This window comes from Callorhinus ursinus, unplaced genomic scaffold (genome assembly GCF_003265705.2).
Source record: "Callorhinus ursinus isolate GAN/ISIS: 27379988/994484 unplaced genomic scaffold, GSC_fseal_2.0 scaffold22, whole genome shotgun sequence".
Taxonomy (NCBI): Eukaryota; Metazoa; Chordata; class Mammalia; order Carnivora; family Otariidae; genus Callorhinus; species Callorhinus ursinus.
Genome location: NW_027397084.1, coordinates 2,911,987 through 2,937,027, shown reverse-complemented (window position 1 = coordinate 2,937,027; position 25,041 = coordinate 2,911,987). Strand labels below are relative to the sequence as shown.

Sequence of the window (25,041 nt, the reverse complement as noted above, 5' to 3'; positions counted from 1 at the left end):
TTTAAGGTTTTTTTTTTAAACATCTTCGGGATTTTTTTTTAAGATTTTATTTATTTGTTTGACAGAGAGACACGGCAAGAGAGAGAACACAAGCAGGGGGAGTGGGAGAGGGAGAAGCAGGCTTCCCGCTGAGCAGGGAGCCCGATGTGGGGCTCGATCCCAGGACCCTGGGACCATGACCCAAGCCGAAGGCAGACACTTAACGATTGAGCCACCCAGGCGCCCCCTTTTTTAAGGTTTTATTCATTTATTTGAGAGAGCAGGAGCAGGAGGGGCAGAGGGAGAGGGAGAGAGAATCCCAAGCAGACTCTGAGCCAAGTGGGGAACCCGACACGGGGCTCGATCCCACAAACCCAAGATCATGACCTGAGCTGAAACCAAGAGCTGGGTGCCCCACTGACTGAGCTACCCAGGTGCCCTGAGAGATTTTCAATGTAGACGAAACAGCCTTTTATTGGAAGAAGATGCCATCTAGGACTTTCATAACTAGAGAGGCGGAGTCCATGCCTGGCTTCAAAGCTCCAAAGGACAGGTTGACTCCCTTGTTAGGGGCTAATGCAGCTGGTGACTTCAGGGTGAAGCCAATGCTTATTTACTCTTTCGAAAATTCTAGGACCCTTCAGAATTCTGCTGGCTCTCCTCTATAAATGGAACAAAGCCTGGATGACAGCACATCTGTTTAAAACGCAGTTTAATATTGTGAATATTTTAAGCCCACTGTTGAGACCTACTGCTCAGGAAAAAAGATTCCTTTTAAAATGGTACTGCTCATTGCCAAGGCACCTGGTCACTCAGGAGCTCTGATAGAGATGGACAAGGTTAATGTCTTCATGCTTGCTAACACAACATCCACTCTGCAGCCCCTGGATCAAAGAGTCACTTTAACTTTCAAGTCTTAGTATTTAAGAAATATATTTCACAAAGCTATAGTTGCCGTGGATTGTGATTACTCTGATGGATCTGGACAGAGTAAGTTGAAAATCTCTGGTAAGCATTTTTCTTTCTTTTTCTTTCTTTCTTTCTTTCTTTCTTTCTTTCTTTCTTTCTTTCTTTCTTTCTTTCTTTCTTCCTTCCTTCCTTCCTTCCTTCCTTCCTTCCTTCCTTCCCTCCTTTCTTCTTTTTTTTTTTTAGATTTTATTTATTTATTCATGAGAGACAGAGAGAGAGAGAGGCAGAGGGAGAAGCAGGCTCCCAAGGAGCAGGGAGCCCAATGCGGGACTCGATTCCAGGACCCTGGGATCATGACCTGAGCCGAAGGCAGACGCTTAACTGTCTGAGCCACCCAGGCACCCTTCCTTCCTTCCTTCCTTCCTTCCTTCCTTCCTTCCTTCCTTCCTTCCTTCCTTCCTTTTTCTTTCTTTCTTTCTTTTTCTCTTTCTTTCTTCTTTCTTTTCTTTCAATTCCTTAAGTATTCTCTATACCCAACATGGGGCTTGAACTCACAATCCTGAGATCACGTGCTCTACCAACTGAGCCATCCAGGTGCCCCCTGGACTCACCATTCTAGATGCCATTAAGAACATCTGTGATTCAATAACGCAAAATATTTTAAGAAAAAAGGAAAAGAAGAAGATAACAGGAGAGGAAGAAAAGGGGAGTATGTCAGAGGGGGAGACGAACCATGAGAGATAATGGACTCTGAAAAACAAACTGAGGGTTCTAGAGGGGAGGAGGGTGGGGGGATGGGTTAGCCTGGTGATGGGTATTGAGGAGGGCACGTTCTGCATGGAGCACTGGGTGTTATGAACAAACAATGAATCATGGAACACTGCATCAAAAACTAATGATGTAATATATGGTGATTAACATAACAATAAAAAAATTAAAAAAAAAAAAGAACATCTGTGATTCATGGGAAGAGGTCAAATAGCAACATAAATAGGTGCTTGTTTCAACAGCACATACACTAAAATTGGAACGGTACAGATTAGCATGGCCCCTGAGCAAGGAGGACATGCAAATTCATGAAGGAAAAAAAAATCAGGCGCGCCTGGGTGGCTCAGTCGTTCAGCGTCTGCCTTGGGCTCGGGTCATGATCCCGGGGTCCTGGGATCGAGCCCCCATGGGGCCTCCTTCTCCCTCTCCCTCTGCCGCCCCCTCCCCATGCTCAGGCTCTCTCCCTCAAATATATAAAATCTTAAAAAAAATTAAGTAATTTTTAATGAAGATATGCACATTGGTTTTTTATTTTTTTCTTTTTAAGATTTATTTATTTGAGAGAGCGAGAATGAGAGAGAGAGAGTACATGAGAGGAGGGAGGGTTAGAGGGAGAAGCAGGCTCCTCGCTGAGCAGGGAGCCCGATGCGGGACTCGATCCCAGGACCCTGGGATCAGGACCTGAGCCGAAGGCAGTCGCTTAACCAACTGAGCCACCCAGGCGCCCCTTCGCACATTGGTTTTTTAGACATAATGCTCTTGCACACTCACGAGACTACAGTATAGTGCAAACATAACTTTTATACACACTGGGAAGCCAAAAAATTCATCTGACTCACTTTATTGCAATATGCGCTTTGTTCTGGTGGTCTGGAACTGAACCTGCAGTATCTCTAAGATATGCCTGTGTTGGTCTCTCTAACCTCCTACCCTTTTTCTCTGGATCTCCCTAACTCTCTTCACCTTTTTCTTTCTCTTTCCCTCCCTGCGTCCCACAAATTTCTGGATCCTCAGAAGTGAAGGCAGTGTGGGCGCCAGGAGGCAGGCACCTTGCTTCCAGCTATTCTTCGGTGGGGGGAGGGGAGGCGTCCTCCTTTCTACACTCAGTTTCTCCTTGGGTATCCAGAAACGGTTCCTTTCTGCCCTCCTCCTTTCTGTTGCCCCCACAGGCAGGAGTTGGGGCTCTGTGCCAGGGATAAGGCTGACATCAGGGGCGTGGCAATAGGAGGGAGACTAGGGGAGACCTATGTGGAGGTGACCTTACCACGTCACCCCCATGGCAATCCAGGGGAGCATAGCCTGTGCCCTGAGCCACAGACCCAGAAGGACTATCAGTGACCACCAAACCTTTATCTCTCTTCTCCTGCCCCTTGTGAATCCAAGTGGAGAGCCCCCACCCAGGCTGGCCTCTTCTTTCCCCTCCCTTGTCCCCATCTCTCTCTTGGTGAGGAAATTCTGAAAATATGAGGGAAGGGACTGGAAACTCAACCTAGAGGTGCTTGGAAGACCTGCAGCGGTGGGTTTGGGGGGTATACATCTTCAGTACCACTGAAGGTAACTCCGTGTAAGTTATGGCAAAACAGATGCCGTTAAACTCTGTGTAGTTCAACTGAGGGGTATTTATTCTATTTGAAGCTGATTACGCAAATGTCGAAGAACAGAAAATATGGGCATGGTTCTTTTCTACATTTTAAACATGTTTCCATTCTTGGGATAGATAAATAGATATGAACAAAAAACTCTACCTACAGAATTACCATTAGAGTGAGAATCATCCCAGGAGAGGGTGGTTGTGTGATTGGATCAGTTTTATTTGAAGAGGGCAGCTCTCCGACCAAATAATACTAATATATTATATATTATTTAATAGAGACGCAACATGGGGTGGTGGTTAAGCAAGTAGGCTCTGCCCGGGGTTCAAATCCCAGCTCTTCTACCTACAATGTGGAATCTTAGCCAAATGAATCATTAACTGCTCTGTGCCTCAGTTTACCTTTCTTTGAAATGGAGCTGATTTAGGATGAAAAGGCATTAATACCAGTGAGATATTAGAGCGGTGCCTGGTATAGAAAACATGCTCAGTGAAAGGTAGCACTGTTTTTTTAAATAATGTACCCACATTCCATCTTCATTTATCCCATTGCCGTTTACCAGGTATTATGATTCATGTATGTGGTCTTTATAATTTTCCCCTTAGTGTTCTCTTCTCTAGACAGATGAAAAAACTGAGGTTCAGAGAGGACCTCTGTAAGAGTCCGAAAAGGGTGGTAGTTAGACAGTGGAGGGAGATGAGTTTGCACATCAGACCCAGGAGGGTTTCAATTCCAACTGGCCCAGCTTGGCCCTACAGGAGACACCCTCGGTGGAAAGCTTTCAACGCTCAAAATGGGGAGTGATCACGTTAGCTGGGAAACCCGTGCTCTCCCTAGTCAACAAACATAGTTAGTGTTCCAGCGCCTGCACTTGAAATACGTCACTGAAACACAGCCCTGCCTCTGGTGTATCAGTAGGGGAGACAGAGGAGTAAACAGGAAATCACAATAGGGAGAGAGGATGGATTGTTCTGCAAGGGAAAGTGCCTGGCACCTTGGGAGTCAGCGGCACCAGCCAGCACGGGGCCTGGGGGTGGGGTGTGTGGAACTACTCAGAGGCGGCCTCCAAGTCAGGACCGACCTGGAGAAGGAGTGTCAGGGGTGGGGTAGGGTGTGTGTGTGTGGGGGGGGATGGGGCTTCAGAGAGGGTTTGGTGGCGAGGAAAAGGCCGAGAGGGGGATGGTGCTCTGGGGCCAGAGGATGGGCAGAGTGTGACAGACAGTCGTGGGAGGCCTGCAGGAGAGAGGGGGGAGCAAAGTCCAGGTGAGGAAGAGCTTGAGCAAAGACAGAGGCCAAACAGTGGGGTGACTTCAGGAACCGTTTGGTGCTTGCAGGGCGCGGGCTGGAAACAATGCTTGGGTGAGTCTTGGCTGTTCTGACTGGAAAGCGGGATTTTTCTGGGGGATGGGTTGATGAGCCCAAGTTTCCAACAAGGTGAAGGTGCTTTTGAAGACCCATGAGACGCAGAGTCTGACGTCTCTGGCAGGCATGCGGGCAGCGGTTAGGCTTGGGCAGGGCAGGGAAATGTGGGGCGGGGGGAGTCCAGGAGAGAGAAGGTCGCTGCAGTGGGGATGGGCAGGAGGGGCAGTTCCTACCTGGTACCTCCAGCTTACCCGCCAGTGGAGACAAAATAGGCACATGCAGAAATCCGAGAGGTGTGAAAGTGTAATGATAATCACTTCCCAAAGGAACTGGATAGATTCAAGAAGTTTCTTTCGTAAATAAATACACACACAGAGGCCTTGAGAAGCAGGAGGTGGTTATCCTGGGAGGTGGACTCGCAGGTGACTGTTGGTTTTCCACTGAATGCTTTTCTCTATTTTCCATGTTCTTTTTTTTTTTTTTTAAAGATTTTATTTATTTATTTGTCAGAGAGAGAGATTGAGAGCACAAGCAGTGGGGGTGGCAGGCAGAGGGAGAAGCAGGCTCCCCGCTGAGCAAGGAGCCCCCTGCAGGACTCCATCCCAGGACCCTGGGATCATGAGCTGAGCTGAAGGCAGATGCTCAACCGACAGAGCCACCCAGGCGTCCCTCTATTTTCCATGTTCTAATGAGAATGTGAAATCCCAGAAGACAGACAAAGGACACAGTAAAAGTTATTTACACACAAGAAGAGTCTTCAGTATAGAGCCAGATGTCACCAAGAGGTCAGAGGTCACCAGGAAGAATGAGGAACTAGACGGGCTTTGGGCTGGGGCTCTGAAAGGGAACAGGTGGCCTGAGGAAAGCAGTTCTGCCGGAGGGAAGGGGAGGAGTGGGGTCCATGGGGCAGGCATTAGACAGATGGCACGGAAAGGGGAATATTTGCGGCCCCTATGGCAGGCAAAGGCAAATCTTCCTAAAATAGAAATAGCTCCTAAAATTTTATAAGGAAAAACGCAAAAGCCCAGTATAAAAATGGACAAAGAATATGCAGAGACGGCTCACAGAAAATGAAAGGACACGCAAGCAAAACAATTTGCTCAGTTTCACTTGCAATAAGAGAAATGCAAAGTACAAGGACACCGAGAAGCCATTTTTCTCCTATCACATTAGAAATATGCAAAAGTTTGACCACAGACCGCGTTGACGAGGCTGTGGGGAAATATGTACTCTCTTATATTGCAGTATAAACTCCCCCTATATGGAGGGGAGTTTAATGTATATACTGAATTACTGATGTATATACTCTTTAACTCAACATTCCACTTTTAAGGGCGCCTGGGGGGGCTCAGTCGGTTAAGCGTCTGCTTTCTGCTCAGATCATGATCCCAGGGTCCTGGGATTAAGAGTTGGGCTCCTTGCTCAGCAGGGAGTTTGTTTCTCCCTCTCCCTCTGCCTCTCCCCCCAGCTTGGGCTCACTCGCTCTCTCTCTCAAATAAATAAAAATCTTATAAAAATATATTCTGCTTTTAGATATTTATCCTATAGAAATAGCTGCATTACATAAAATGACATATGTGTAGTGTCATTCATTGTAGCATTGGTTATAATAGTCAAAGATTGGGAACAACCCTCAGTAAAGAGTTGGTAAGTCAGTGATGAGACTTCACTACAGTGAAATCCTATGCACCTATAGAAAAAGCATAAGGAAGGGGCACCTGGATGGCTCAGTTAGTTAAGCATCCAACTCTTGGTTTTGGCTCAGGTCATGATCTCAGGGTTGTGGGATGGAACCCTGCATCTGGCTCCTCGCTCAGTGGGGAGTCGATTTGGGATTCTCTTCCTCTCCTGCCCCCCTGCCCCTCTGCATGCACTCTCTCTCTCAAATAAATAAATAAAATCTTTTAAAAGATCATAAAGAAGCTCTCTGTGCACCAACAGAAAAATATCTCCAAGGTATCTATTTTAAATACTTTAAAAAATAAACTATTTTAGAATAATTTTAGATTTACAGAAAAGTTGTGGAGATAGCACAGAGAATTTCTGTATCCCCACACCCAATTTCCCCTATAAGTAACATCTTACCTTAATACAGTATGTTTATTACAATTAAGGGCCAATATTGATACATTAGTATTGACTAAAACCCGTACTTTGTTGATTTCCTTAGTTTTTACCAAATGTCCCTTTTCTGTGCCAGGATCCCATCCAGGATAGCACATTATGCTTAGCTGTCTTTTTTCCTTAGGCTCCCCTTGGCTGTGACCCTTTCTCAGACTTTCCTTGTTTTTGATGACCTTGATCATTCTGAGGACTACTGGGCAGGTGTTTTGTAAAATGTCCTGCAAGTGGAATTTGTATGATGTTTTTCTTATAATTAGACTAGAGTTTTTGGGTTTTGGGGAAGGAAACCACAGAGGTAAAATGCCATTCTCATCACATCACATCAAGGGTACATTCTATCACCATGACTTATTACTGTTGATGTTGACCTTGATCAGCTGCCTGAAGTAGGGTTTGTCATGTTTCTTTACCATAAAGTTACTCTTTTCTCCCGTTTTTCATACTGTCCTTTTTTAAAAAGGATTTTATTTATTTGAGAGAGAGAGTGAAAGTGTGACAGTGGGGGAGGGGCAGAGGGAGAGGGAATCCCAGGCAGGCTTTACACCCAGCGCGGAACCTGATGTGGGACTCGATCTCATGACCCCTGAGATCATGACCAGTGCCTAAATCAAGAGTCAGATGCTGGGGCGCCTGGGTGGCTCAGTTGGTTGAGCGACTGCCTTCGGCTCAGGTCATGATCCTAGAGTCCCGGGATCGAGTCCCACATCAGGCTTCCTGCTCAGCGGGAAGTCTGCTTCTCCCTCTGACCCTCTTCCCTCTCGTGCTCTCTATCTCTCATTCTCTCTCTCTCTCTCAAATAAATAAATAAATAAAATCTTAAAAAAAAAAAGAGTCAGATGCTTAACCGACTGAGCCACTCAGGCTCCCCTAAAGATTTTATTTTTAAGTAATCTCTATACCCAACGTGGGGCTCAAACTCATGGCTCCAAGATCGAGCATCATATGCTCTACTGAGCCAGCCGGGCACCCCCATACTGTCTTCTTTGGAAGGAAGTCACTAGGTGCAACCCACTTGAGGTGTGGGGAATTATGCTTCACTATTGCCATATTCTCATCATTTTTTTGTTTTTGCTCTTGATTTGAACATTTCCTTACTTTCTGGCACAAGATGTTCAGGACTTATCTTGTACCTTTCCTGCAGCAGCCCTAGAATCAGACATTTCTCCAATAAGCCCCGGTTCTATTTATTGGAGCATGGTATTAGAAACCAAGTACTGGGGGCACCTGGGTGGTTCAGTCAATTAAGCGTCTGCCTTCGGCTCAGGTCATGATCTCAGGGTCTTGAGATAGAGCCCCACATCGGGCTCCCTGCTGGGCGGGAAGCCTGCTTCTCCCTCTCCCACTCCCCCTGCTTGTGTTCCCTCTCTCGCTATCTCTCTCTCTGTCAAATAAATAAATAAATAAAATCTTAAAAAAAGAAAAAAGAAGCATCATTTAAAAAAAACTGTACAAAAAAGCTATCGTGTTCATTTTGCCTTACTATTTTCCCCTCAGTATGTTTTCAGGATCTTATAGCTGTTGCTGTATGGCATCCCGTCCACTGCTTCTAACTGCTGCCTGATATTCCATGGGGTTTCTAGCAATTTATTTTAATTAAAAGAAATTTGGGGGCACCTGGATGGCTCAGTCTGTTAAGCGTCTGCCTTCAGCTCAGGTCGTGATCCCAGGGTCCTGGGATTGAGCCCCACATTGGGCTCCCTGCTCAGCGGGGAGCCTGCTTCTCCCTCTCCCTCTGTTGCTCCCCCTGCTTGTGCTCTCTCTCTCTGTCAAATAAATAAATAAAATCTTTAAAAAAATAAATAAAATTAAAAAAAATTTTTTAAAGATTTTATTCATTTATTTGACAGAGATACAGTGAGAGAGGGAACACAAGCAGGGGGAGCGGGAGAGGGAGAAGCAGGCTTCCCGCAGAGCAGGGAGCCCGATGCGGGGCTCGATCCCCGACCCCGGGATCATGACCTGAGCCGAAGGCAGATGCTTAACCACTGAGCCACCCAGGCGCCCCAATAAATAAAAATTTTTAAATATTTTATTTATTTATTTGACAGAGAGAGAAAGCATGAGTTTGGGGGGGCAGAGGGGGAGGGAAAGGCAGGATCCCCGATGAGCAGGGAGCCTGATGCAGGGCTCAGTCCCAGGACCCTGGGATCATGACCCTGAGCCAAAGGCAGACACTGTTAAGTGTCTGAGCCACCCAGGTGCCCCACACATTTTATTTTTTTAACTGAGAAATCATTGACATATAACATTATATTAGTTTTAGGTATACAACATAATGATTTCATGTTTGCATATATTACAAAATGATCACAATAAATCTACTTAACATCCATCACCATACATAGTTACACAGTTTTCTTCTTGTGTTGAGACCTTTTAAGAACTGGTCTCCTTGCAGGGCACCTGGTGGGCTCAGTCTGTGGAGCATGCGACTCTTGATCTTGGGGTTGTGAGTTCGAGCCCCACGTTGGGTGTAGAGATTACTTAAAAATAAAATCTTAAAAAAGAAAAAAGAGCTATTCTCCTAGCAACTTTCAAAGCTGTGATACAGTATTATTAATCGTAGTCATGATGCTATACATAACATCCCCATGATGTATTTATTTTATAACTGGAAGTTTATACCTTTTAGACCCCCTTCACCCATTTTGCCCACCCCTCATCCCCACCTCTGATAACCACCAATCTGTTGGTTTTTGAGGTAGGTTTTTTGCTTTTTTGTATTGTGTTTTTTTTTTTTTTAGATTCTACATATAAGTGAGATCATACAGTATTTGTCTGTCTTCGCCTGACTTATCTCACTTAGCATAATGCCCTCAAAGTCCATCCATGTTGTTGCACATGGCAAGATTTCTGGTACACTTGAGACCCCACTGTCTCAGAAACCAGAGGACGAAGCTACGGCAATATTCTGAGGGACTGGAGAAGTCGGGCTGAGGGTGTTCTGATGTGGCTTCATCTTTGCAGAAAAATGGGAGGCCAGGGAGGGGGTTCCGAAGGAAATGGGGGCAGCAGCTGTGGAGAATGGCAGTTAGTCATCAAGATGTGGTCTAGATTGCCACACAGCCTCAATCAAGACTACCCAGCATGAGCTGTGCAGGTTGCAGGCAGCAGGGGCGAAGGCTTCCCCAGCAGGACCCTACCACCCCGTGCTCTGAACATAGGAAGCTACCCACACTGAAGACCAGAAGAGAAGAGCAGAAAGCGTGGTGACAGATCCACAGGAGACAGCGAGGACAAAGTGGGAGTGGCATTCCGGGGCGTTAGACTGAGGGAGGAGGCAGATGAAGATGGAGTCTAAAGGGGCTGAAGAAAAGGTGAGGGCTGATGCAGATTTGGCAGGCAGGAGGAGGGAGCAGCCAGACCCGGTGCAGCTGGCGGGGGTGGGGGGCGCTTCTGTGTAGATTGTGGATGTGGGGGACTGTGATGTATGCATGCTGGCATACGTGTTGGATGCATGTGTTCACTAGATATATTTATTAAATGTTTGCGAATTCATCTCACTTCTTGAATACTGGGCAGCTGCCCAGTGGTAGAACTCTGAGTTTGGCGGAGGGGGGCTCACATCACAATCTAGGTGAATGACCCTCCTTTTAGTTGTTCAGCACACAGACTGCAGATGGGGCTCCTTGGAATCTAAGTGGTGATGATGATGAGTTTGCCACCTGGGGAGTGCTGACTGTGTGCCAGGCACTGAGCACACTTCCGTCTCAGTTGTCTGCACAGCACGCCCTGAGAGCCACTGGCACCCCTGTTAAAAAGAAAACCAGAGGTCTAAAATGGAGTTACTTATGGGCGCCTGGGTGGCTCAGTCGTTAAGCGTCTGCCTTCGGCTCAGGTCATGATTCCAGGGTCCTGGGATCGAGTCCCACATCGGGCTCCTTGCTCAGCGGGAAGCCTGCTTCTCCCTCTCCCACTCCCCCTGCTTGTGTTCCTGCTCTTGCTATGTCTCTCTCTGTCAAATAAATAAATAAAATCTTTAAAAATAAATAAATAAAATAAAATGGAGTTACTTAGGTTAAGGCCCACATCAGCAAACCCAGACTCAATACCTAACTTAACTGCAGTTTCAACCCCTCCCAGGAATGTGACCTCTAAGCACTCAACCTAGAATTTCCTGGGCAGCACTAGGAAATTTACAGATAGACCCATTCTGTTTCCCTTGCCTAAAACAATACACCCTGCTAATTATTTCCTTTTCCTGCTTCCTCTCTGCCTTTGCAAACCTTTCATTTTCTATAGCTGGACGGGGCTTTTTCTGTTTGCTAGGTGGGAGGCTGCCCGATTCATCAATTGTTCAATAAAGTCAATTTGATCATTTAAATTGCTGGAGTTGAATTTTTGTTGTTTAACAGATTTGGTTGCAGTTGCAGATTGAAGAAGACCGCTGATGGGCACGGTGCCTGCGAACCCCTTTTTGAGTTCACTGTCTTTCTCACCATTTCTGAGGACCGTGGGTAAGTCTCTCTCAGTTGGGAGCTAGGCTCTCTTTTTGATGAGCTCCGGATCCAACTGGTTTCTAGTCCAGAGCTTAGTGGGTCAGCTTGAGTTGGCAGATGCTTCCATCTGAAACCTGAGGCCCTAGTCCTTGGTTCAGTCTGCAGGTCCCCAGTTGTTTGGAACTTCTTGCCCCAGGTCCAATCTGAGGTCCCCAAGTCTGCCTGTGGAGTTGCTAGTGGTGCACAGGGTCTTGCTATGGGCCGGTGTGCAGTGACATCTAAACCCCAGCCCTTGGTTCTGTCCCCAGATGCCATGCTGGGAGCTGAGCTTTTGGCAGCTGTTGTCCATTTGTTTGGAATCAGTCTGCATTCCCATTGTTTGAGGTCTGCTGGTTCAGTCCTCTTTCCAATCCCTAGTTCTTTGGGTACTGCCGGTGTCCACAGTCTGTTCCCTCGGTTTCTCTTGGTTTCTGTTAATGTTCTCCTCAGGTAAAGGCTGATGGGGATCTTGGAGGCCAACAAGCCACAGAAATTGGTGGGCGTGGGGCAAATGTTTCAGAGTTGTTAGAGCATGTGCCACCTGACCCAAAGATCCCTGTGTTAGGACAAGTTAGTCACAGAAAGGGTTAGATCAACACTAAGTCACCTGCCAAACTCAAGAGAGTTTCCGTGCAATGAGGTGACACAGTGTGAAACACCACAGAACCCCAACTCCACGGTGCATCTCTCTCAGGGACTAATCTGGCTTCAAGAAATCCAAAGGCTAAACTGGAAAACAAAACAAACAACACAATAAAAATAAGTAAATAAATAATGAAGGTGGGATCCTTCATTTCTAGAGAGTCAAGTGTACCACCTTCCGGGGCATCTGCTTATTTTATGTCTAAGAACTGCCGTTCTGGAAGCTATAAATATCTATGAAAATGTCAGACTCTTACTAAGCATGATCTGTGTCCTGAAGAACTTGGCTTTGTAACTATCAGGTGCGAGTCCCCAGAGTAAGGCCAGATGGAAATGTGAGCTGCACCCCATTTACCACTTGGATATGGCTGGACAGAAATGAGGGCCTTACCAAACTGCTACCAGCCCCTCGGGGGAATTACAACCTAGAATTACAGTGACCATTATGAAGAAAGTTCCAAGCAGATAAGATCCTATGAGAAGTGCACATAAAAACAAAGGCTTCAAAATTGCAAAAACAGCTTTATTGAAAGTTTTGTTGCAAAAAAGCTGATAAAAAATTAAAAAGACCCAGAAGCCATACAAACGACTGGAAGACTGTTATAATTCTTACTGCCTCCCTCTGTCCTTTACTCAAATATTGATTCTAGTTACCCTCTGTCTGAATTGTCTTTACATGACTGTAGACAAAGTCCGCCAAGTTAATGACCTTACAGAGAGCCCCATATCTACCTTCAAAGGAGCTACCCCCCCCACCGCATACCGCCCCCTCCTGTGAGCCCCTCCCAGAGCTGATGGGACTCAAGGATTTTCTGGTGAACTGCTACATTATTCTTTTAGACAGCCAGGGGAAATCTAAAAAGCAAAACAAGGGGCACGTGGGTGGCTCAGTCGCTAAGCGTCTGCCTTCGGCTCAGGTCATGATCCCAGGATCCTGGGATCGAGCCCCGCATCGGGCTCCCTTCTCGGTGGGAAGCCTGCTTCTCCCTCTCCCACTCCCCCCTGCTTGTGTTCCCTGCTCTTGCTATCTCTCTCTGTCAAATAAATAAATAAAATCTTAAAAAAAAATAAAAAGCAAAACAAAACCAAACCTTGTCAAATTCTAGTAAATATCACTCTTTCCTCTTCAAACCCTGCTCAGACTGGGTGTTACCTGCAACTGAAGAATCACTAAACTCTACCTCTGAAACTAATCATACAGTATATGTTAATTAATTGAATTAAAAAAAAACACAACACCAAAAACCTGCTCAGAACCTTCAGGTGGCATCCTGGAAAAACTGATGGAAGCTCTTTTCTCTCAGCAAAACGTACCCAGAAACAAACAAACAAACAAACAAACATTCCAACGTAGGCGGATGACTAGTTCAGCCCTCCACACCCAGGCTACAACTCTCTAAAGAAGCGGGAGTAAAGGCAACTGTCCGCATCTCACAAATCTTTATAAAACTAGACATGTAGCTCTAGAGGCGATTCAAAGTTCATTTATTTCTTTACTGATCCCCAAACCTCCCCTATTTATCTCAAGAGGCTTATAAATTATTGACTTTGAAAAAACCAGAGTCCTTCTTGAAGGGATTTGAATTCTCTCCCTGGGACTTTGAGATAAAAATATTAAAAGTAGGGGCGCCTGGGTGGCTCAGTTGTTAAGCATCTGCCTTTGGCTCAGGTCATGGTCCCAGGGTCCTGGGATCGAGCCCTGCATCGGGGACCCTGCTCGGCGGGAAGCCTGCTTCTCCCTCTCCCACTCCCCCTGCTTGTGTTCCCTTTCTCGCTGTGTCTCTCTCTATCAAATAAATAAATAAAATCTTTAAAAATATATATTAAAAGTAGAAACCTCAGGGAGGTAATTCTTTTTCTTTCCCCCCCTCTTTTTAAAATTTATAACTGGAAGTCTGTAGTCTTAATTCCCTTTGCCTATTTCACCCGAGGTAATTCTTACCGGGAGTAGAACAAAATGGAGAAAGGCCGTTTGAAATTTAGACGAATGAAAAGTTATGTGTTTTTTCCACAAGTATTGGTAGAATAATCTTTAGCCATCTGAGCAGGTGACCTTAACTTATTCCATCTGCCACAAAAACAGTTTGGATCCAACTGTTCTTCTATAAACTAGGGCTTTGCATTTTCATGCCCATATCATGGCTAAAATAATTAACTATAAGGTCCCTATGTGGGGCTCAATCCCAGGAGCCTGGGATCATGACCTGAGCCAAAGGCAGATGCTTAACAACTGAGCCACCCAGGTGCCCCTGTAAAGACTTCTATTTAACTGGCATAAAAATAAGCACTTATAAATGAAATATTTCTAAATCCCAGAAATATAATAGAAACTAACCCAAATGCTTTTCAGGTTCACGCAATCTGGGAAGATATTTGGTATTAAAGCTAGGTTAAGGGTGTTAGTTTAATTAAAATAGACATATCTTTAAAGATATTAGCATTGGGGCGCCTGGGTGGCTCAGTCATTAAGCATCTGCCTTCGGCTCAGGTCATGATCCCAGGGTCCGGGGATCGAGCCCTGCATCGGGCTCCCTGCTCAGCGGGGAGTCTGCTTCTCCCTCTCCCACTCCCCCTGCTTGCGTTCCCTCTCTCGCTGTGTCTTTCTCTGTCAAATAAATAAATAAAATCTTAAAAAAAATAAAGTTATTAGCATTAAATATAATACTTTTCTCCTACCCGGGTTTAATAATCAAGTAAGGTCATGTTATCTCTGTTACAAAATTTGTCAACAAGAAGAATAACTTGGGACAATGGTTGATTTTATCTAATGTTTCATGAAGTTTTTGTGGGTAATCTAAACATAATTGTTATGAAAAAATAAATTGGATAGATGTAAATAAGATAAAAATTTTTTAGATAAACTTTTAAAACAGTTTCCTCATGGGGCGCCACACTGGCTCAGTCGGAAGAGCATGTGACTCTTGATCTCAGGGTTGTGAGTTCAAGCCTCACATTGGGAGTAGAGATTACTTAAATTAAAAAAAAAAAAGTTTCCTCAAATCTTTTAAACATCTTCTTTGTCTTGTTTTTAATTAGGCTCCACACCCAACATGGGGCTAGAACTCATGACCCTGACAACAAGAGTCGCGTGCCCTACTGACTGAGCCAGCCAGGCACCCCTTCCTCAGGTCTTTTTGGTAACCTGAAATCTTAAAGTTTTGCTAAATTAAGTGATGAATTAAGTTAAATTCATAGAATATCTAGATCATTTCCAAATACGTTAATTATTGAACATAGGCTTATCCTCTTTTTGCTTCCTTTTACAGAGGAACTAAAGATAATTGCATCTATTAGTAAACATGTTTTATGCCATGTTAAGAAATTTTCTATAAAAAAAACATGTTTCTAGGGACGCCTGTGTGGCTCAGTTGCTCAAGCATCCGACTTTTGGTTTCAGCTCAGGTCGTGATCTTGGGGCTGTGGGATCAAGCCCCCCATGGGCTCCACACTCAGGGCGGAGTCTGCCTGGGACTCTCTCTGCCTTTTCCCCCTGCTCTATCTCTCTCCAAAATAAATGAATACATCTTAAAAAATTTTTTTTTAAAAACATGTTTCTAGAAATCATAATAAGTATTTATAAATCTGAAAATTCACAGTATTTTTTAAAAAGATTTTATTTGTCAGAGAGAGAGAGCGAGAACGCACAAGCAGGGGGATCGGCAGGCAGAGGGAGAAACAGGCTTCCCACCGAGCAAGGAGCCGACTCAGGACTCAATCCCTGGGACAGAACCCTAGGATCATGACCCGAGCTAGATGCTTAACCGACTGAGCCACTTGGACACCCGACAATTCAGAGTATGTTAATGTAAAAGACAGTTCACAATTATTTACTTCTTAGTTAAGGTTCTTTTTTTTTTTTTTAAAGATTTTTATTTATTTATTTGACATAGAGAGAGACAGAGTGAGCACAAGCAGGGGGAGTGGCAGGCAGAGGCAGAGGGAGAAGCAGACTCCCCACAGAGAAGGGGGAGCCTGTTGTGGGACTCCATCCCAAGACTCCGGGATCATGACCTGAGCCGAAGGCAGAGGCTTAAGGACTGAGCCACCCAGGCGCCCCCCCCAAAATGAGGGTATTTAAAGAGGGAAAATACAGGACAAAATCTGAATGTAAAACAGAAAGAAAAAGAAAGTTGTAGAAGATTTGTGGAAAAGGAATTTTTGAAAAGGAATTTTAATGTGTGATCAAGCTGGCTAAGATTAAGATGAACTTATTTAAAATGAGTTTTAGGGGTGCCTGGGAGGCTCAGTCAGTTGAGCATCTGACTCTTGATTTCAGCTCAGGTCACGATCTCAGGGTTTTGAGATCGAACCCTGCCTCCACCTCCACATTGAACATGGAGCCTGCTTAAGATTCTCTCTCCCTCTCCCTCTGCCGCCACCCACATACACTCTCTCTCTTTCTCTTAAAAAAATAAAAAATCAAATAAAAATGAGTTTTAATATCAAAAGTACACTGCTGGAAAATTGGAAGTTGGCTTTTCTCTCTGTCAAAAATTTTCTCAGGGCACCTGGGGGTTCAGTGGAAAGAGCATGTGATTCTTGATCTCAGGGCTATGAGTTCAAGATCTCAGGGTCATGGATTTGAGCCCCAGCGTGGGCTCAGAGAAGGACAGAAAACAGACTTTCACACTGGGGAGCCCATGAATGGGGAGGATGAATCTCCATAATATTTGCCTTTGAAAGTAAGAGGGACTTTCACAGTTTGGCTATTGTGGACATTGCTGCTATGAACATTGGGGTGCATGTGCCCCTTCTTTTCACTACATCTGTATCTTTGGGGTGAATACTCAGTAGTGCAATTGCTGGGTCAGAGGCCTCACACTTTAACTGAAGAGGAAACCTTTCTTTTTTTCACTCTGGCACTGGCCTGGAAAGATGACATCATTGGGATCTCTCAGGCCATTGTGGAGGGAGGTAAACTTGGCCTTTCAGACTGCTGGACTTGTCACCCAAAACTCCTATCTGTCCATTCGCCATGCCACCTTGGTGGAAGAGGTTTGTGCCCTGACCGGGCTTGTCCTTTGTCTTTGGTGGTTAGCACTCTCCTTGGGCCTGTGAATGTTCAGATGGCTGGGACACAGCCAGGCAATGCCTCTTAGGGTATCTCACCTCACCGTGCCCCCAACTTTTTGCAAGTGAAATCAGACATCTTATTGGTTGACTCCCCTGGATTTACATCTTCGAGTTAGAAAAGACCTACTAGGAGGCATTCACAACTCAGGATTTGCTTCCTTTGGCAGAGCCATACTTCCCTGGTTAGGAGGAAATATAAATAAGAATATGATCAGGGGCACCTGGGTGGCTCAGTCAGTTAAGCGTCTGCCTTTGGCTCAGGTCATGATCTCGGGGTCCTGGGATCCAGCCTGGCATTGGGCTCCCTGCTCCGCGGGGAGCCTGCTCCTCCCACTCCCTCTGCTCCTCCCCCTGCTCATGCTCTCTCTTTCTCTCTCAAATAAATAGATAAGATCTTAAAAAAAGAGAATATGATCGGAAACCTTTCCTTAACTCTTAAAGATATCCACAGAATCTGTCACTAAGACAATAGCTGCCCAACAAAGATCCTTCCAGCTCTCCAGCCAAAATTGTTCTTTATAATCAGATAGCTTCTGATTATCTTTCAGCTGAGCAAAGAGGTGTCTGTGCTGTGGCCAACACCACTTGCAGCACACAGATTAACCCTTCTGGGGAAGTTGAAACTCAATTGCACAAGATCACTGAGCAAGCCACTGGGCTTAAAATGGTGACTCCTTCAGCGAGGTCTAGCTTTGTCTTACTTGATTCTGATTAGTTTGGGTCTTGGAGACAATGGCTCTGAAGTGCACTCCAGAGGTTAGGGATTATCCTGTTTATAAGAATCACAATAATCTCCCTGGTGCATTTTACTCTCTCAAAAGCTTTAAATGCATGTTCGCCGCCGCTAACCACCAAGCATGTGATCTCCTGAAGACTGGACTGTCAGAAAAAGAATGAAAGGACAACTGACTTAAAAATTATGAACTTTGGGACACCTGGTTGACTCAGTTGGTAGAGTATGCAAGTTTTTTTTTTTTTTTTTTTTTTAGCATGCGACTCTTGATGTCTGGATTGTGAGTTCAGGCCCCATGGTGGGTGTAGAGATTACTTAAAAACAATTGTGGGGGCGCCTGGGTGGCTCAGTCGTTGAGCGTCTGCCTTCGGCTCAGGTCATGATCCCAGGGTCTTGGGATCGAGCCCCGCGTCGGGCTCCCTGCTCCGCAGGAAGACTGCTTCGCTTCTCCCTCTCCCACTCCGCCTGCTTGTGTTCCCTCTCTCACTGTGTCTCTCTCTGTCAAATAAATAAATAAAATCTTTAAAAAAAAAAACAAACAAAAAACAATTGTGAACCTGAAGTTGTAACCTGTGACTAACCATAGTCGTAGAATGCCTTACATTTTGATCCCCTGTCTCAGGTAAGCTTAGAATCTAACCAATAGGGAGATGTTGCTGAAAAGAAAACCACAGGCCCCACATGGAGTCACTTATGTTAAGGCCCCACATCAGCAAACCAAGACTTAATGCCTAACCTAATTGTTGTTTTAATCCCCTCCAGAAATGTGACCTCTAACCAGTCAACCTGGAAGTCCCTGGGCAGCACTAGGAAATTTACAGATAGACCCCTCCTGTGCCCCTTAGGAGGGGACCTTACCTAAAACAACATCCTCTTTGCTGATAATCCCTTCCCATCCCCCTCCTCTCTACATTTACAAATCCTTCTTTTTCTTTTTCTACAAACCTTTCTGTTTGCTAGGTGGGATGCAGCCCGATGTAGGAACTGTTCAATAAAGCCAATTTGATTTTTTTTTTAAGATTTTAATTATTTGAGAGAGAGAGTGAGCACAAGTGGGGGGGGAGTAGGAAAGGGAGAAGCCGGCTTCCCGCGTAGCAGGGAGCCCGATGCGGGGCTCGATCCTAGGACCCTGGGATCATGACTTGAGCCGAAGGCAGATGCTTAACCAGGCAGATGCCTAACCGACTGAGCCACCCAGGCGCCCGCCAATTTGATTTTTTAAATTACTCAGTAAAATTTTCATTGTTTAACATCACCAGTCCACAGGTGAGAAAAAGGAGACTGTCAGAGAAGTAAAATAACTTGCCCCAAACGACCCAGACAGAAGTTGGCGGCATCTTGCGCTAGGGCAAGGAACGAGATGTGGGGTCAGCATCTTGCTGGGCTTCCCAGAACCCAGTGGGACTGCCCAGGACCTCTCAAAAGTTCAAAGGACCTGCTAGTTTCCAGGCCTCCCCAGATGATCCCTGCCCTGCCCCCCTGGAACATTTCTTTGCTCCTTAGAGAGCAGCTCTGTGGGGAAAAGGTGGCAGAAGGTGGGACGGAGGAACCAATCTTTAAGAGGCTCCTCAAGAGAGTGTGACCTCTCAGACAGAATTTGTAGAGGACAGAGGAAGGAAGAGGGAGGTGGCCGGTGGAGATGATTTCTGGGAGGCAGTGGGAGCGGCAGTTGAGGGGAAGAGTGGCTGACCCAGTTTCATCTTTGAGGACACAAAGGAGGCAGGGGGCAGGGGGCAGGGATGGTGCAGAGAATCAGTCACCAGACTGGGAGGGGGGATTGGAATCCCAGCCCCCAGCTAAGCATAAGAGGGGTGGGTGGGTGTCCTGCAAATGGAAGGAAGCCTAGGAGCAAGGCTGCAGGAGGAACTCGAAGCCAGCCACGCCCTTCCCCTCCCTTCCCTTCCCCTCCCCAAGACAAAAGTGCACACACATGCAGGAAGGATCTAGATGTATTTAAGGTCAACAGGTCCCTAAGCTAAGAGGATTTGTAAGCTGTCTCTGGCCAAGAGGCTAAAAAGCTTGCACGCACAGGACCTGGTGTACAGGCCAGAGAGACCAGAGGGGAAGCCATGGAAAGATCTGGAAGGATAGGCGATGTGCAGTTGAGGGGCTGCTGTAGGTGGTCTGGGCTTCTCACTGCTGCAAGAAGCTGGGGGAGGGGGGATCTGGGGGTAGAGACTCCAAGGTCCAGAACTGGGGGACCAAGGGTCCCTTGATACTTTCTGTGAGGGCAGTAGTTTGGCAGGCAACAAGTCTCTAATAAAAATGATTTGAACCAGAACACCTTCCAGGCAGGCAGGAACTCACCTGTTCCCACAGTCCTCAGCCCTCCTGGCCTCACACCAAGGAGGGTCGGTTCATTTCTATGATCTGCTAGCTGGTGGGGGTGTTGGATTTTTGACCTTTGAGACGCCTGCATTGCCACCTTTGGAGACCTCAGGGGAGGAGAGAGGAAGCAAGGGCCCTGTGGGCCCCTAACTTTGCCCAGTGCTGTCTCCTCCCATGCTGCTCCTTGGTACCATGCTCAGTACAGTCTGCGGGGAGGGACTGCTGTGCCTTTGGCATCCCTGGTACCGCACATAAATGTCAACAGCGCCCTCTAGTTTTTGTGACAGTCACACATTCTTCCCTGGAAGTAGGGTGACACCCTGAGAGCTACTGGGGCCCCTCTTTGGGGCTGGGGAAGTGATTTCCACCCCTGCCGGAATTTTCTTGACATAGAAACAAGGGACATGGAAGCCAGCGGCATGGGCTATTTATTATAACGCCCCCAAGTGAGGCAGAGAAGAGAGGGGCTGTGCCAGGAGGGTAGTGAGCAGATGGGTATGAGCAGGAAAGTGGTGGAGAGCCTCCACAGCCACTGGGGAAGTGACACTTAATCTCGGTAAAATATACTCAGAGAGAGAGAGAGAGAGAGAGAGAGAGAGACGGGGGAATCCAGCCACCAGAAGCAGGCTGGGGAAAAAGAGAAACACGTTGGGCTGGGAGGGTGGGCAATGGGAGGGTGGCGATAGAGGGCTTGGCGCTGGAGTAAGCTCAGCATCCAGGGCCCGGGTGCCACTAGCTGGAGCCCATTCCATCAGCAGAGACTGCAGAGCCGAGTGCAGCAAGGAAGCCCCTGCTCTGGGGCCAGAAGCCCCACACTGGTGGTGGTGGTGGTGGGAGCCAGGCTCCTGGAGCTCCTCTATCCCCACATGGTTGTCTGCAGCCACTGTGGGGAGAAAAGAAGCAGATCCAAGGATTGGGGGGTGGGTAGGATGGCTGAGGGTGCCGCGAGTGGGAGTGCCAGAAAATCCCTTCCATGTACCTGGTTCAGATTCAGGTGAATATAGCCAGTATTCTTGGGGTCCATGGACAGAAAGTATGCTGTTTCAGAGAGGAGGCAAGGGGAGGGGTTTGGGAGCTGAGTCTGTGGTCTGCAAGACCTACTCCCAAAGAGGCAGGATGTCAGAAAGGGCGTAAGAAGCTGTCCCTTGCTGCTTCCCAGCTAACCCTCAGCCCTGGAAGGACTTAAGGATAACACCTCATGGTCTTGCTATGGGCCGTATGCTAAGCGTCGCCATATGCGAACTCCTGTATTCTGGACCTCCATCCTAGGAGGCCAATATTGTTGTTGCCCACATTTTATTTTTTTATTTTTATTTTTTAAAAGATTTTATATATTTATTTGACAGAGAGAGACACAGCGAGAGAGGGAACACAAGCAGGGGGAGTGGGAGAGGGAGAAGCAGGCTTCCCACTGAGCAGGGAGCCCGATGCAGGACTGGATCCCAAGACCCTGGGATCATGACCTGAGCCGAAGACAGATGCTTAACAACTGAGCCACCCAGGCGCCCCTGTTGTCCACATTTTATAGATGAGAACAGAGGACAGAGCCACAGAGAGATAAATGACTTGCTCAAGGCACAGAGCCAACAACTGGTGGAGCTGGGATTTGAACCCAGATCATCTGTGCTCTTAAGGGGACATGGTTTGGGAGCAGAGTGCTCCTCATGTGGGTGTGTGGGAGGCGGCCCCTGGTCCTTAGCCCAAGGTGGGGAGTGGGCAGATGACTGACTCACTGAACATGGCCTTCAGCCTCAGGAAGCAGCTGATGAAGCTGTCAAAATCCACGATCATGTCATCGTTTGCATACCTGGCCACCAGCACCTGTGTCACCTTGTTATTCAGCTTGATGCCTGGGAGAGAGAGGAGTGAGGAGGAGGGTCCAGCCCTCTGGCCACTGCATCCTCCCTCCCTGCCCCCAAACCCTCTCTTGACCCCCTGCTAACCTGCTTTCTCGATTGCCAAGCGCATCTCATAGGAGTTCAAGCTGCCTGAGTGGTCCTCGTCACACTCTCGGAAGATGTCCTGAAGGGACAGACAGATGAGGTAGGGCCGTGTGCATAGGGTGGTGGTTGAAATAATGAAAGGCTTTCATACAGTTAACCTACAAGGGCTACCCAAGACCCAGGGCTGCCTACCGTGGCCCACTCCCTGAGTGACCAATATTCCTGTCATCTAGTGACTGTAGGGGACGTCTGGCAAGGGAAGGGGGTTGGAAACTGAGTCAGTGGTCTGAAAGACCCACTCCCAACTGGGCCTTCCGCATGTACCCTTTAAGCTGGCTGATGCCTGGACTGTACTGGTTGTTAAATATTTTGGCTAGGGGCACCTGGGTGGCTCAGTCGTTAAGCGTCTGCCTTCGGCTCAGGTCATGATCCCAGGGTCCTGGGATGGAGCCCGGCATCAGGGCTCCCTGCTCCGCGGGAAGCCTGCTTCTCCCTCTCCCACTCCCCCTGCTTGTGTTCCCTCTCTCGCTGTGTCTCTCTCGGTCAAATAAATAAATAAAATCTGTAAAAAATAAATAAATAAATAAATAAATAAATAAATAAATATTTTGGCTAGCCAATATACAAACACTTCCACAGATCCTGTCCTGTGTGTGTGTGTCTAGTCGGGGGCTCCCATTCTAGCATCATCCCTACTAATCCCCATCACTCCTGAGGACCGCCCTCTCTGCCCGCCATAAACTGCCCTTTCAATTTTTTTTTTTTTTACCATCCATTTCTTGATTTTTTTCCACAGGATCTGGAACTCGGGAAGCCCCAGCTTGCCAGAGCCATCTTTCTGGGGGGTGGTCAAGGATGCCAGAGAAGAGTGAAGAGGGTATCTTGGGGTCAGGGAAGCAGAGGGGCTCACTGAGTGGGGGGCCGTGTGAGACCAGGGATTCCTGTGTGGTCACTATGGTAACAGCCAGAATGGCATCTTTTGCTACCTCAGAGTCTAATCCCCAGCAGGAAGGAGGGCATGGCTGGCCAGAGAGGTGACCACCTCTGGGGGCTAGGCTTGGGGGTGGGGGTCAGGGGTGGGAGAGCGCTGGACAAGAAGATACATCCATGAGGTTGACCATACAGCGGCACACATCTAGGCCGAAGCCCGTGGTCCTGAAGTTTCTGACTGTGAGGGAGGGAAGGGGCGGGAAGACAGAAGGAGTGAGTGGAACATTGTGGGGGATGCCGGGAGTGGTGGAGGTAAGGCACAAGCTGCAGGGGAAGGGTTGTGAGCGGTGGGGGCGGGGGGAGGGTTGAAAGACTCACGTTTGGTGACCACCTTGTTGAGCAGCTTCTGTAGCTCATACATGCCGATCTCCTTGCCCTAGAAAGGGGGACCGTCAACTTCTTCTCCGACACCTTCACCCTGGCCACCTCCTTTGGGCACCCAGGCCTCAGTCTCTCACCTCTCCTCCTGCCACTATCTCAAACAAATGTATGAAGTCCTGATCTATGTCCTTCTCAGAGAATTTCTCCTGCAGGGAAAGGAGTGGGAAGGGGACCCAGTCCAGAAAGTTCCTTCACACTCCCCAGATGCTTCCTCTGATCCCTCCACCCCACAGCATCCCCTCACCTCCTGGAGTTGCTCAGCATAGTTGGCTTCATCCAGTTCCCTGAGCAAAAGTGGAGGAAGTCTTGGGAGGTATCCAGGATCAGGGAGACAGGGATTTTAATGGGGTGGTTGTGAGGAGATCATGTCATGTATCTGAAGCAACGTGGAACAGGCTGCATGGGATCTGGGTTCTGATTCTGGTCTGCTCCCAACAGGGACTCCTCCTCCTTGTGCCTCAGTTTCCCTGACTTAAAATAAGGGTAGATTTGGGGAGGCCCAGATGACTGCTCCCTAAGCGTGACATCCTACAGCTCTTGGGCAGGTGGCCTTGGAGCAGCGAGGTAGGGCTCCTCACCAGGACTCGCTGTGCTTCTCTGTGAAGACCCGAAGCAGGAAGTCAGCATCCCTGTGTGGCTCAAAGGTGGAGGGAATGATGACATATTCCCCCGGAGGCAGCCGGAGATGGCTGCTCACCTCACGTGAGTTAGTAAAGATCTCTGAGAAGCCATGGTCCTGATACTTTATGAAGAAGTCCTTCTTCAAGCGAATATCCTGGATGTTCTGAAACTATATGTGCTTTGGAGGTGGGTACAGGGCTGGCATGGGAGGGTAAGGAAAGAGGGACCCCGAAAGTGAAGCCTGGCTGGGCAAGGCTTGCGGGAGGCGTCACCACAAACTGACCAGTCCTGGACACCACCCAACTGGCAGGTAACCTCGGTATGATCTCCTGCCCCAACTCCCACCTGGGGCCCTAGGGCGCTGGAATCCTAACCCAGGGGCCCTGAGAGCCGTTGGCTGAATTCCACCCTTTGCCCATCCACATGCAGCCAGAGGTGGGGTAGTGCCTGCCCAGAATCAAGCCCCACATCTTCTGTACCTCTTTTGGGACCTAGGAAGAGAAGAGAGAGGGAGGTCAGAGCCCCAGGATGGTGAAGGGGCTCAGGCCTGTAGAAGCCAAGTACTGTGTGTGTGTGTGTGTGTGTGTGTGTGTGTGTGTGTGTGTGTGTGTTGGGGGGTGTTAAGGGCACTGGGACACTGGCAGCAGGGTGGGGCATGGACTCAAATAGCTAAAAGTCCTAGCGTTAATATTGATAGTCCCTAAGTTTGGGAGAGCAAAGTATAGTTTATACAAAGTTTTGCCGGTGGGGGGAGATTTCTACCACTGCAGGTTAAGGACAAGAAACTGAATCCCAAGAGGTGAGGTAACGTGCCCAACTTCACACTGCTAAAAATCAACTGGGATGAAAATCTAGGAGAGCATTTTCCTGAACGTGAGCATTTTCCATGGAACATTCTTATCCTGCAGGAAGTTAATAGGTGATTACTGAAATTGAGCATTAAACATAGTTCTGTAAAATAGTTCTTTAAAAAGGTGGGTTAGAGGGGCGCCTGGGTGGCTCAGTCGTTAAGCATCTGCCTTCGGCTCAGGTCATGGTCCCAGGGTCCTGGGATGGAGCCCCGCATCGGGCTCCGTGCTCCGCGGGAAGCCTGCTTCTCCCTCTCCCACCCCCCCCCC

General features: G+C 47.4%; 1 protein-coding gene and 1 non-coding gene across 2 annotated transcripts in view; one reads left to right on the top strand and one right to left on the bottom strand.

Moving 5' to 3' along the window:
- The first annotated feature begins 1,882 nt into the window (after positions 1–1,882).
- On the top strand, positions 1,883–1,984 carry LOC112838079 (U6 spliceosomal RNA). Its single transcript, XR_003211880.1, has one exon. It is a non-coding gene; the product is annotated as a U6 spliceosomal RNA (small nuclear RNA).
- Positions 1,985–20,404: 18,420 nt separating this feature from the next.
- Positions 20,405–25,041, bottom strand: part of CAPN11 (calpain 11) — a 17,561-nt gene continuing 12,924 nt past the window's right edge. Inside the window, exons 12-22 of the mRNA XM_025890579.2 lie at positions 24,403–24,414; positions 23,881–24,092; positions 23,547–23,586; positions 23,380–23,448; positions 23,240–23,297; positions 23,035–23,099; positions 22,701–22,769; positions 21,932–22,010; positions 21,722–21,838; positions 20,968–21,026; positions 20,405–20,871 (exon numbers count right to left, since the gene is read on the bottom strand). Coding sequence (XP_025746364.1) covers positions 20,845–20,871; positions 20,968–21,026; positions 21,722–21,838; positions 21,932–22,010; positions 22,701–22,769; positions 23,035–23,099; positions 23,240–23,297; positions 23,380–23,448; positions 23,547–23,586; positions 23,881–24,092; positions 24,403–24,414 — 807 coding nt within the window. The 3' untranslated portion in view covers positions 20,405–20,844. The remainder of the gene's footprint in view (positions 20,872–20,967; positions 21,027–21,721; positions 21,839–21,931; positions 22,011–22,700; positions 22,770–23,034; positions 23,100–23,239; positions 23,298–23,379; positions 23,449–23,546; positions 23,587–23,880; positions 24,093–24,402; positions 24,415–25,041) is intronic.